Source organism: Papio anubis, chromosome 2, assembly GCF_008728515.1.
Source record: "Papio anubis isolate 15944 chromosome 2, Panubis1.0, whole genome shotgun sequence".
NCBI classification, from domain to species: Eukaryota; Metazoa; Chordata; class Mammalia; order Primates; family Cercopithecidae; genus Papio; species Papio anubis.
This window is the reverse complement of record NC_044977.1, coordinates 31,824,474-31,837,083: the sequence shown is the minus strand read 5'-3', so window position 1 is coordinate 31,837,083 and position 12,610 is coordinate 31,824,474. Positions and strand designations below refer to the sequence as shown.

Here is a 12,610-nt window from a genome sequence, read left to right as displayed (position 1 = left end):
CCCTGACTCCTGACCACTTGTGCTCCTTAGGAATTCCCAGATGTCAGCCAAGCCTGAACTGAGCATGCCTCTGGGGATCCTCCCTGGGCTGGAGGCCATTCATAGTGTGTGGTTGCCCTGTGATCTAGGCTTTGCCCTCAACAAGCGGTGGAACTCCGGGCTGGTCCTCCCAGCTCTCCAGAATTTGATTTCCCAACTGTGAGATGAGGGAGGTGCCTTTTGAAGCTGAGTCTATAATATCTAGTCACAAAGGAAAGATTCAAGGATGTCTGTGGATAAAGCTGCCAACAATGCAGCATTAGTGTGAATTAACTTATTTTAAAGCAATGAAAGAGTGATGGGAGAGGAGAAGGAGGATATTGAGAGATTTCTCCCACTTTTTCTTAGCATTGATCAGACTCTGAATAGGACAGGATTCATGTCCAGAATTCACATGTAAAAGACAAAGTAGAGAACATGTACCTCATCCTAAGAAGACACAAACATGTGTAAAGGAAGGCAAATCTTCTTATTCAAATCCCACCAGGACTTCAGGATTCGGCTTGAGTCCTACTTCCTACAAAAAACCCTCCTCTGATTAAACTATACTGATCACTCTTTTCTCTAACCACCCGCAACCCTACTCAACCCTACTGGGGTTTCTGTTTGTTTGTTTGTTTGTTTGTGATGGAGTTTCACTCTTGTCACCCAGGCTGGAGTACAATGGTGTGATCTCGGCTCACTGCAACCTCTGCCTCCTGGGTTCAAGTGATTCTCCTGCTTCAGCCTCCCGAGTAGCTAGGATTACAGGCACCTGCCACCATGCCTGGCTAATTTTTAGTAGAGATGGGGTTTCACCACTTTGGTCAGGCTGGTCTCGAGCTCCTAACCTCAGGTGATCCGCCTGCCTCGACCTCCCAAAGTGCTGGGATTACAAGCCTGAGCCACCATGCCCAGACTGCCTTTGTTTTTAACTCCTGGGTATTTTTTTCTGCTGTTTCCTGTTTCATCTGTACTGATCCTAACTCCTTAATAAAACTAACAGCTTCTTTTCTTATTGTCTTCTCCATTAGTATGCCCATAGCCTTCTATAAAACACATCATTTTTTCAAATCTATAGAACTAAATTAAATTGAAAGGCAAAAACAAAAAAAGAATTAGACACATGGCTGGAATTTTTGTTGGCGGAGGAATAGGAGCGGGTTCTGCCACTATGGCTGTTGCCATTCTATCCATATCTAAGTGACATCCAGAGAAGAGCAGTTTTTCTTCTCAAATCCTTCAATTTTTGAAACCTCACTATGTACCAGGCATGATGCTCATCATGATGTTGCGTGATGAGCAGTAGATTTATCTCCTATAGCAGAAAGTGCATTTGCAAGTGACATTTTCTTTCAAACACCACCAAATATGTTAGTCACAAAGGTTAGTTTCTCCATACCATTTGGGCAGGAAAGTCGAACCTATGGAAAGTCCTCTCTATGACTTGCAAGTGGTCAAAACCCAAGACAAGGTACTTGCATCTTGATGCTTTCCAAAGAAGAAGGGAAGAACAAAACCAAATCCTGCCTCCAGATATGAACAGGCCGTTCCTTCAAGTCCAAGCCCTTTCAGATACCAAGTCCTGCCAGAGAGGACCTCAGAGAAAGAGGAGGAGATGGCCTCTGCCTCCTCTTGCTGGAACAGAGAGGAGAACCCAGGCCGCCCCCGCAAAACTTGGCTTGATCTTATTCACCCAGAAGAGGAAGCTGCCCTAAGGGAAATGAAAAGATGATGTTCAACACCATTTACTGCAAGAAACAAACAAACAAACAAAAACCCAGCCCAAAGCTCGGCCAATCGGAATGCAACAACACAGATGCAAAAATAATTTATTGTAAATGTTTTTAAACCATTCTCCATTAAAATTTTTCATTATTTTCTACAAAATACAAATACACTAAGGTTCACATTTGACATGTAAAAAAATAAAGAGGAAGAAGAGAAATCCACTAGTTTCACTAGTTTAAGGAACGATCACTAAAATGAGACAATGATCTATAGTATATGCATCTTCTAGTTAAATAAGAAAGCAAATTCACATTATCCAGAGTCCTGGGTCATAAAGAACTCAAGTCAAATCTAGTCTAAGGCAGACACTAGCTCGTGCCCACACACAGCTGCCTTTCACACTGACTTTAACCCAGGGCTGATTTAACTGACAGACGAGATCTCTCACGATACAGCACAAAACTCTTTCTCCTGGTAAATTTTTTTTCCCAACAAAACAAACACTCGGTTCTCTCACAACAGGCAATTCTGTATCTGTAGACAATCAATACAGTCACTAATATTCCTTCTACCCCCCAAATAGCTGGCAAAAGCTTCCAACATTTTATTTTCAAAGAAGAGTGGTTCTTCCTGTATCACAACCATCTGTAACAGGATACACAATCATTGCCTGAAGACACTGAGTCCTACAGGAACGTTTGCAGCACTGGGCAACAAAAAGCCAATGTGTAATATCCAGAGCAGATGTTAAACAGCCTTAATGATTCCCTAATGGAGGTTTCTAAAAATATACATGGAGTGACTATCCAAAGTGATAGTAGTATGCTCAAAAGTCACAGGGACCCATATTTCCAAAAAGCGTGTTCAGGAATCACAGGAACAATGAGGAGTGGCAAAATAAGAAAGAAACACACAGCTCCCATCTGTAGCTAGCTATATATACAGATCTCAAAGTAACGTTGGTGGTGTGCCTAGGGCTGGTTGGCTGAGATACTCAGGTACAGGTCATGGAAGTAGACACAGAACCACACTGCTGAGGTCTTCTGAAGTGTCTTCCTTTTCTTCACAGCCTGGCTTTGAGGTAGATCAAAACGAATGGTGGGAGGGGAGGAGGGTGATTTCAGTGAATGATTGGCTTAGTCTTCCTAACCTGGCTGCCCGCCTCTCCCTGCTCTACCAGCTCATGCTTATGCGATCCCACCTAAAAGAAGGCAGTGCACCGCTGCACTAAAGAAAAAGTAGCCCAGGTGGGTGGGGTGCTTCAAGGATAGCAGTGAGCCATGATTGCACCACCGCACTCCAGCCTAAGCGACAGAACAAGACACTGTCTCAAAAAACAAAACAAAACTAAACTAAAACTAAAACAAAAAACAGAATACCAGTGACCTCCCACAGGGGGATGTACCCGCTGACCCTATCACCCCCACCCTAGCTGGCTTCCTGCCTTTGTTAAGACTGGACCCAGCTGAAGCAGTGCTTGGGAGCTGTTTTACTGGGCTTGGAGCCAGCCTGCAGAATCAGGAGAGAAAGGAGTCTCCATCCCTCTGGTTGTTGCTGGTGCTTCTGTATTAATCCACAGAATCTTTTCTGCAAAACAGAGTGAATTCCCTTCATCTCCAGGACAGGGTGGAGCACTGCTTTCAGACACAGACCAACCTCCATCACCTCATTCTAAAAAGAAAACACAGATGAACAAAAGTTACTGATTTTTAAAAACATTATTAAATGCTTAGGTTTTTATTTCATTTCATTGAATTTTAATATAAAATCTTAGATAAAATTGCAAGGTTTATAAATTCCTAACAAAGGAAATTTAGTCTTCAGTCCACACACACACACACACACAAACCACTCTGAATACATGTCAAAAGGCAAATCACATTTATTGTTCATTGCTTATTTGTTTGGGTAGGATGCATGAGAAATAATTTTGATGATGTGGTTTTTGGGTGCTGAGGACATTTTAACATCCAGTCTCTTTTCATAATCTAACCATAAACTCTAAAATTTCCATTTTTAAAACATGTACAATATACTGTGAGAAATTCTGATGAGAGAAATGATGTGAACCCTAAGGGGCAGGTGCAGGTACAGATGCAAAGCCCTAAACAGACATGACACAGGGGAAGCCCACCGGGGTCTACAGGAGTCCAGCCTCACCACCACTGACAGGACTGACAAGATTCACTATTCTCCCTAGCTGGCGCTTTTTCCTCTTCTCTCTCACAAAAATCCTGGTTTTGTCCCTTTTCCCTACTCAGTCTACTAGCTGACTCCTTCCCATGTGAGAACATACCAAGTACCTCCTCTGTGTCCGAAGTAACTCAGGATGCTGACCTTTCCTTTGACCTTTGTAAAACAGACTTTCCCCTCTTAGCCCAGGGCCCCACTCTTCTAGGAGGTGAAGATCAAAGACAGGGAAGGGTGAGGGACAATGGACTTAAAAAATTCCTTTATTGTGATATTTTAAGGAAAGTTTTTATTTTTATAAGGCATCCAAATATGCATGCAGTTAGGTCAAAATAATCGCCGTATTTCCAAATTAGAGAATAAGAAGCAAACACACAAAAACCCCTCAGGAATCCAAATTACAATCTAATTTCAGATTCTGCTTCTAAAGTGCACATATTCAAACCCCAAATGGACCATAGGCTGGCCTCAGGGAAATACTCGGAATCCCTGAAATTGTCTGTACAATTTTGTGTTGTGGGGAGAGGTGTGTACATTTTTTTTTTCCTTGGGGAGAAGGTACACGGCTGCCTTCAGATTCTCTAAGGGGCAAACAAACCAAACAATGTTAAGAATCTTTGCTCTTTGAAGACTGAGAACATTACCATTGTGGGAAACTAGTTGCCCAGCTAATCACAGGGCGGGGGTGGCAATCCCCCAAGCCCACAGCTCACGTGCACGGGGAAACTGGCGAAAGAACTCACTCCATCCCTCTTGGTCCCTCCAAGGGCCCTGGGCCTCTCCCTGACACATCTTCCCTGTCTCTAGAGTTTGCCTCTGCGCTCATCCCCCATCTGCCTGCCTGCCTGCCTGCGATGAGTCCCTCTTCTTCTTTCCCTATTTCCCAACTGCTTCTCTGTGTACCCTTCCCTTTCAGAGGGCAGTGACACTTACATTCTGAAAACATAAAATGGCTCAAATATTGCACATTCATGCTCTGGAAAGTGGGACATGGGGTCACAGAAAACCCCACATTTTCTCAGCATGTCCCGTCAGAAGAAACGTCTGAGAGAAACAGTGCAACTTCCAGAAGAGCAGAGACTTTGTTCCACTCATAGCTGCTTCCCCAGCTCCTGCTGGAGCACCGAGCCCTGGGGAAACGGCTGAGTCTCTTTGGCCAAGCTCAGGGTCTTCTGGGAGCCCTCCTCAGGCCTCATAAGCAGCCTGCCCTTTATCCTGTGCTGTATGAACCTCTCAGCCTCGGAAGCCTCTTAAACCTTTCCTCAGACCTCTGCCCACCTCCCTGGCCTCCATTTGGAAGGAGTCAGTAACAATTTTTGCAAGGGGCCTAAGAAAATCAAGACCAACCACAGCACAGCAGCAGCCCCCACAGGCATCGCAGGCCTCTTTACACAGGAGGAGGCTGAAGGTTTGTGGTTTTTTGTTTGTTTATTGGTTGTTTGTTCTTTTGAGACGGAGTTTCGCTCTTGTCACCCAGGCTGGAGTGCAATGGCGCAATCTCGGCTCACCGCAACCTCTGCCTCCCGGGTTCAAGCGATTCTCCTGCCTCGGCCTCCCAAGTAGCTGGGATTACAAGCACTCACCACCATGCCCGGCTAATTTTTGTATTTTTAGTAGAGATGGGGTTTCACCATGTTGGCCAGGCTTGTCTCAAACTCCTGACCTCATGTCATCCACCTGCCTCAGCCTCCCAAAGTGCTGGGATTACAGGCGTAAGCCACCGCACCTGGCCTTTTTTTTTTTTTCTTTTTAAAATTACTGTAATTGGGGCATAACCTCTTCACTCCACACACATATATTGTCTGCCTGACCCACAGACACACTTTATTCAGGATGCTCTGTGAGGAGGATCTCCATTTATGAGACATTTCCAGTGAGCTAAATTTGGCCTTCTGAATGGCATTCTTAAGAACTGTTTTACATAACGTTCTGCCTTCTTAGGCCAACATTACTCTTGCCTCTCATCCTCAAGAAACAGTGTCATCATAATAAACACCTTGTCTTGTACTATGCACTAACACGTGTGCTTTTAACCCCCTGTTTCATGCTTTTGATTCTAGACCGTTAATGCACCTGCTGCCAACCACAACTACTTCTAATTTGCCTTTCATTCATTCAACTAGTATTTACTGAGAACCTACTAAAGTGGAGAAAGTGATTCTGATGGACTGTGGATGAGAACATAAAATATTCAAGATTGTTGGCATTATGGGCTAAATAAGAGCAAACAAGCCTCCGAGCCAGGTATCAGAAACTGAGATCAGCAGCAAAGGCCAGAGCTTCACTACAAAGCAATGGAAGGACATTTTGAGGGCCTGAAGCCATTTGGCCTTCCGACCTTCCTTTCTGCCAGGTTTTGTTCCGAGGGTTAAAAGTTCTCATATTCCGATAAATGGGGTGTTTGTTACATTTATTAAACAACATATCTATTTCCTTGTTCTGTTCTTAATTTTAAAAGTTGACGAGTAAATTTGTCATAATTTTCTAAGGAAAGGAATAAACTTGTCCCTATTAATTTCTTAATGGTCTCAGTGGCCTTCAACAGAAAAAGAAATAGGTTCCCCATATTAAGATACTCTGAGCAATTTAGCTGTATCACTTATTTCAAATTCTTCAATTCTTACTTCTCTTGGGCAACCAGTGTCTCCATAAAGTTTGCTAATCATGTTGTAAAGTAGGATACAGGGCTTAGAATGTGGGTGAACTGCATGAGGAAACATGTAGCAATGTTCATCTTTATGGTTGAATTATCTTTTCCATAACTGTTCCCCAACTACGCTGTGTAATTATGGAGGGCACGGACTGTGTAGCCTCCACAGAGAGGGGAACATCACCTCACAGCAACACCATGCGCTGAGGGGACGAGTAAAGAAATGAAGAGTCTGACACAGTACCAAGTCACCAAAGTTCCCAAATCGAACCAAACCAATCTGACTCAATTGGTTTGAGTCACCTCCAATCTGGTTCACCTGTTTATCGTCACAGCTCTGACTTCTTTACCTGCTCTACTTACCAGAGAGCAAGAGGGATGCCGGATCAAGCCCCAGACTCTCACAACCAGGTATGTTCTCATCATGGAAATCCTGTAGCAAAATGCCCAGCACCAACTCCTCACTCATCATATACTTCATAACATTTTCATCATCTGATGGAACCCCAAACTGCAGGTGGTAGGTTACTGTGGCATTTTCACCACTGAAAGGCAAACCAGAGACATTAAAGCATAGACAGCATCACACTACAACTCAAGAAATGAACTTAAGCAATAACTTTTTTTAAAGTTTTGCATGTTCTTCCAGTACAAAATAGCAAAGAATGTTCTGTCCTGGAAGAACATAGTGTCCTGTAAGAATCCTTTTCCATAGATTCATCACAAAAAGTTGAGGTGGTCCTAACCTCCTCCTTCCACCTAGTACCCATCCTCTAGGAATCCACTGGGAGAGGCCATCAGAGGGAGAGGTGCAGCCCATCTCCGGTCAAGATGCTGAGAAGATCCCAAGCTTCGCCCATCATCTGTTCCAACCCCAGCCTTCATCCCTGGAGGCAAGCCAGGGAAGCCTCCCCTTTTCTCCACACACATTCCTTCTTCATGTTCTCAGCATTGCCCCGACAAAGGTGTGCCAGGGATCTTTAGTTTAATCAGTTCTTTATTTGACCTATGAAAATGTTTAAGGCACAGTCAAAGCTTCCTACCATTGGCTGGGTCCAGAACTTCTGAATGTTGACAGAGACCACCCTGTGTATCAGCAACAAATCAGGCTTCCCTGGTTTGTCCCCAAAGTGAGAAACTTTTCTGTCCCATTTCCAGAGGCCCCTAGGGCAAGATAACCAAGCCCTGTAACTCTCAGTAATGGGACCTAAGGAAAGGGAATTTTCATCTTCCTAGAACATTTTTTCCTATTTCCAAAATAAAAATAATCAAGGGCTACCCTCCATTAATTAGTGTCTAATGCTACTCTTTAAATGCTACTTCAACATTTAGTTTATTCGTAGTTATCCTATTACTTTGGTTCAAGATGGGCCAGATTAAGAACCAGCAATAAAATAACGAGCAGAAGGCCACATCGGAGACTATCACCTTGGGGAAGTTTTGCAGATGCACCAGGCCCATTAGTGTGAATCAGGCCACTGCCCCTGCTAAGGACAGGCAAAGAGCTCCCTCTTCTGGCCACAGGTCACACAGGCCGCTATTCTTGGATCTTACACGGTGGCTGACAATTGAGTTTATAAACTCTGCTACGGCTGGGAGATGTGCCACATCCTGCAGATCAGATGAATAATGGAGAGTCAGGACTCTCAAGAAACTCATAGTTTCAAGGATGCCCTACAGGAAAGCCGAAAAATGCACTTTCAAACTGCAATCCAGCTACTCTAGTTTGCAGTTGTCATAACTTGTTCCCTGAGCTCTGCCCTCTAATTATCGCTAATGAGGATCAACACCTACACAGCCAGCCACCCTGCATTCCCAGAGGCAGGACTTGGGCTGGCTAATGGAGAGGGCTAGAGTCTGACCTTCAGAAGACCAGGTCAGAAGCTGAATGGGAAAATCAGGCCACCTAGCTTGGCCTGGCCAGCGCATCCTAATCCCCCATGGCAGATAACAGGGTAAATTTATGTAAGGCTGAATTCTGAGAAAAGAGCAATTTTCAGGGCCTTTCCCCCAGCTGCCCACCACTGGAGTGAGTCTAGCAGCCAATAAGCCAAAGGGCATTTTTCTAGGTTCTAGTTGGGCTAGTCCAGGGCTGAGGTCATGATGCCCCTGTAAAAACAAATGCATGTGCCGAGGATTTAGCCGCCTTCCACCCATGTGCAGCAGCACCTTTTGGGAAGCAATGGCTTTTCTTCCTCAATTCAATACTTTAGAACCCCTGCCTGGACTTCTTGAAACAAAGTGAGGAGATGTCACCATAAGTATCATGTACATTGGGTCTGTTTTGTTTTGTTTGAGTCTCTCTGTGTCACAGGCTGGAGTGCAGTGGTGCGATCTCGACTCACTGCAACCTCTGACTCCCTGGTTCAAGCGATTCTCCCGCTTCAACCTCCTGACTAGCTGAGGTTACAGGCACGCGCCATCATGCCCAGCTAATTTTGTATTTTTAGTAGAGACGGGGTTTCACTATGTTGGCCAAGATGGTCTCAATCTCCTGACCTTGTGATCTGCCTGCCTCGGCCTCCCAAAGGTCTGGGATTACAGGCCACAGCCACCATGCCCAGCCTGTTGGGAGTCTTTAAAGAAGGAGATCAAAGGCAGCCTGCCCCATATGTATCTGTAGACTTCAGGTCTGTTTGGCCCCATACCATAGTGCTACCTACCACCTGCTTTATGTGCCTCCCCTCCCAGGTCTGCTAATATTAGGGTTTGGAGAACGTATAGTTTGAAAGGGGACTCTTAATATAATACAACTTTTGATGGTCATATTCCAGAGACATCTCAGGCATCATGGATAATGAAGCTTTGATGTAAATTTTAAGTCATCTCCAATAGTCCCAATGATGTAAAAGGATAATAAACTGACTTTACACACATATATCCTAATGCCTACATCTCAAGAACATTAAAGATGAGGAGGAAATTTAAAAAATAAAAAATACATATGGGTGTGTATATCCTATGTGTGTGTGGTATCTGTGGTGCCTATAATAGATACATGAACAGAAGTAATTACACTCAACTCTTGACAGCTATTAACTCCATGGAAGGGAATGGCATTAGTTATTGGTAGTGGCAGTGGAGAAGAAAGGAGGCAGAAGGTAGGCTTTTCCTGTGCATACCTCTTTATGTCTTCTTCTTCTTCTTCTTTTTTTTTTTTTGACAGAGTCTGGCTCTGTCACTCAGGCTGGAGTGCTCTGGCGCAATCTCAGCTCACTGCAACCTCCCCTCCCGAATTCAAGAGATTCTCCTGCCTCAGCCTCCCGAGTACCTGGGATTACAGGCACCCACCACCACACCTGGCTAATTTTTGTATTTTTAGTAGAAGGCTTTCACCACGTTGACCAGGCTAGTCTTGAACTCCTGACCTCAAGTGATCCGGCCGCCTTGGCCTCCCAAAGTGCTGGGATTACAGGCATAAGCCACAACACCCGGCCCCTCTTTACATCTTTAATACTAAACAAGGAGAATATACTCCTGTATTACTTGTGCTCCTCAGAAGCAAATGCCTATACACCTATACATAGATTATATCACTCATATCACAGCATTACCTGAGATCTATTTCTACTTCTACCCTTAGCTTATTTGAGCATTCATTGTTGAACAGGAATCGTTTACCTGGGACTGGCTTTTCCTCTATTCTGTGTGACCCTGGTCGAATCATACCATTAATCTGGTCTTCTTTTTTCTCATTTGTAAAATAAGGGAGTCAAGCCTGTTGGTATAAAAGACCTTCCTAGCACTGACATTCTGTGATTTCTGTGATTCTATTATGGGTTCCCTTCATGCTCTGAGGCTCTGGGAAGCCCTGCTAGGTAAATGATGAAGGGTGGGGTGGGGGGGATCTCTTTCCAGAGAAAGAGAGCAAAATGTAATGTTCCACACTCTTACCTGAAGTCCACTATTTCAACTGAAGTAAAATAACGACTCAGAGAGGGCGATGTACTGTACACATCAGTGAGCTAAAACAAACAGAAGCAAATTAAACCACACACATTACTGACAGATTATATTACACAACACCTGACAAAGCAAAACTACTTCTATGGCAGAGGAGATTCCATTCTAGACTGGAATCAACTTATCTGGAAGCTCTGGATCGAGAAATAGGAAGGTTTGAGCCTACCATAAACCAAAACTCAAGTTAACGCTACTTCAAAAGAACCACATTTATAAGGACCAAATGACTCAGCTTCTCTCAGAAGTTGCACTGGCACCCTGTGGCCTTGGTGGTGAGAATGTCAGCAGCTGGAGCCCACACAGACCTCACAGACCATGGGAAGGAGAGAAGACCCCAAAATGGCTGCTGGACAGCAGCAGCACAGACCACTTAGCACCTGGGACATTGCTTAGCCAGGGCTTCTTTCTCCCTTCTCCAGAGCTTCAGCATAAAGACAAACAGCCATGCTAAGCCACGGGTCTAGCACATCCCCTGGACAAAGAGACAAACAGGGGAATTGCAAAAATATGGAGGCTTTATTTTATGCATGAAATATTGCAAGCATCATAAAAAATAATGACACCTGTGTTTCCACTACCTAGCTTTCGTGTCTTCACAGTTTGCTATATTGGGTTTGGCCCTTTAATTTAAGAAACAAAATAAAGCTAAAATGACCCCTACATACCATTCAGCTCCTCCTCTCTCTCTTCCTTAGTACTAACCATCATTCTGAAGCTGGCATGCATCCTTTCCTTGCATATTTTAACAAATTGCTACTTATTTATGTAATCATAACAAAATATAATTTGTGTTTTTATTCAAACAAAAGGCACCATATTCTACAAAATCTTCTAAACCTTGCTTTTTTTCACCAAAATTACATTTAAGATTTATTCATAAAATAAATCTCAATAAAAGGCATTTACCTAACTCCTGCATAGATTCGTTTAAATGAGTATACCAGCTTATCCATTCCCCTACTGATGATCACATGCATTATTACCAATTTCCCCCTATTACAACCTATGCTGAAGCAATCATCCTTAATTTCTCTGTGCATCTCTTCTTGGGCACGCAGGAGTTTCCAATGGGCATATGCCAAGAAAAGGAATTGTTGGGTTCAAGGGTAGGTTCCTCTCCAACTTCACAAAATTGCTCTCCCTTTCCCTTGCCTCCTAGCAATGTATACATATCCATTTGCCACATCCTTACCAGCACTTAGTGTTACCAAACTTAAATTTTCTCCACTCTGAGGAGTATAAAATAGTGCTTCACGTTATTTTAATCTGTACCGCCTCACTTACTAGTGAGGTTGAACATCTTTTCATATGTTTATTAACTCTGGGACTTCTCATCTCTGAACTTCTCACTCATTTCCTTTCTTTCCCTTGGCTTATCTATCTTTTTCTCATCTAGCTGAAGTGGTTAGTTTTATATTCTGGATACTAGTTGGTGATATTATGTTACACACATCTTTTTCCAGGCATTGAGTAGTTGTGTTTCAGAGGTCTGAATCCTAAACTAGTAGTACTCAGGAACATGTGCCATCCCCAGCTACCGCCATTATGGCTTAATGACCTATTACTTTATTCAATAACAAGCAGTCAAACATACAAAAACAGCAGTGCCCTAGGGAGAGTTCACCTTGCTTCCCCTCAACTCTGAATGGAATGTCAAGGACGCTGCACTTCCACAATACACTCCCATTTAATTCAACATGTACAGCCCATCTCTCAAAGAGAGAACAAAAGATGAGAGTGCCTGCTATTTCTGCTCTTCTAATCTTGTCATTATTGTCGTGATCTTTATAAAAACCTGGCATAACAGGCATTAAAACATATCTCCCCTTTTTACTGGAAAATAAAACAGCACTCCATTCCATGAGATGAAGAAAACCTGTCCCAGGTCACTCTGCTAGTAAATGGAGAAGCCAACATTCAATCCTACGTGTTATGAACACTAAAAACCAGCTTCTTCCCATCTTACCACACTACCCAGTGAAGATGAAATGGATATAGATACAACGAAGGAAACTGTCTCCTGAAGAAGAAAATGACTGGGTCGTTGTACAGCTCTTA

The 12,610-nt window shown here is 43.5% G+C and overlaps 1 protein-coding gene across 1 annotated transcript in view; it reads right to left on the bottom strand.

Moving 5' to 3' along the window:
• Window positions 1-1,833: 1,833 nt before the first annotated feature.
• Window positions 1,834-12,610, bottom strand: part of C2H3orf52 (chromosome 2 C3orf52 homolog) — a 32,745-nt gene continuing 21,968 nt past the window's right edge. Inside the window, exons 4-6 of the mRNA XM_003893915.5 lie at window positions 10,484-10,554; window positions 6,953-7,134; window positions 1,834-3,420 (exon numbers count right to left, since the gene is read on the bottom strand). Of these exons, the coding sequence (XP_003893964.1) occupies window positions 3,416-3,420; window positions 6,953-7,134; window positions 10,484-10,554 (258 nt within the window). The 3' untranslated portion in view covers window positions 1,834-3,415. The remainder of the gene's footprint in view (window positions 3,421-6,952; window positions 7,135-10,483; window positions 10,555-12,610) is intronic.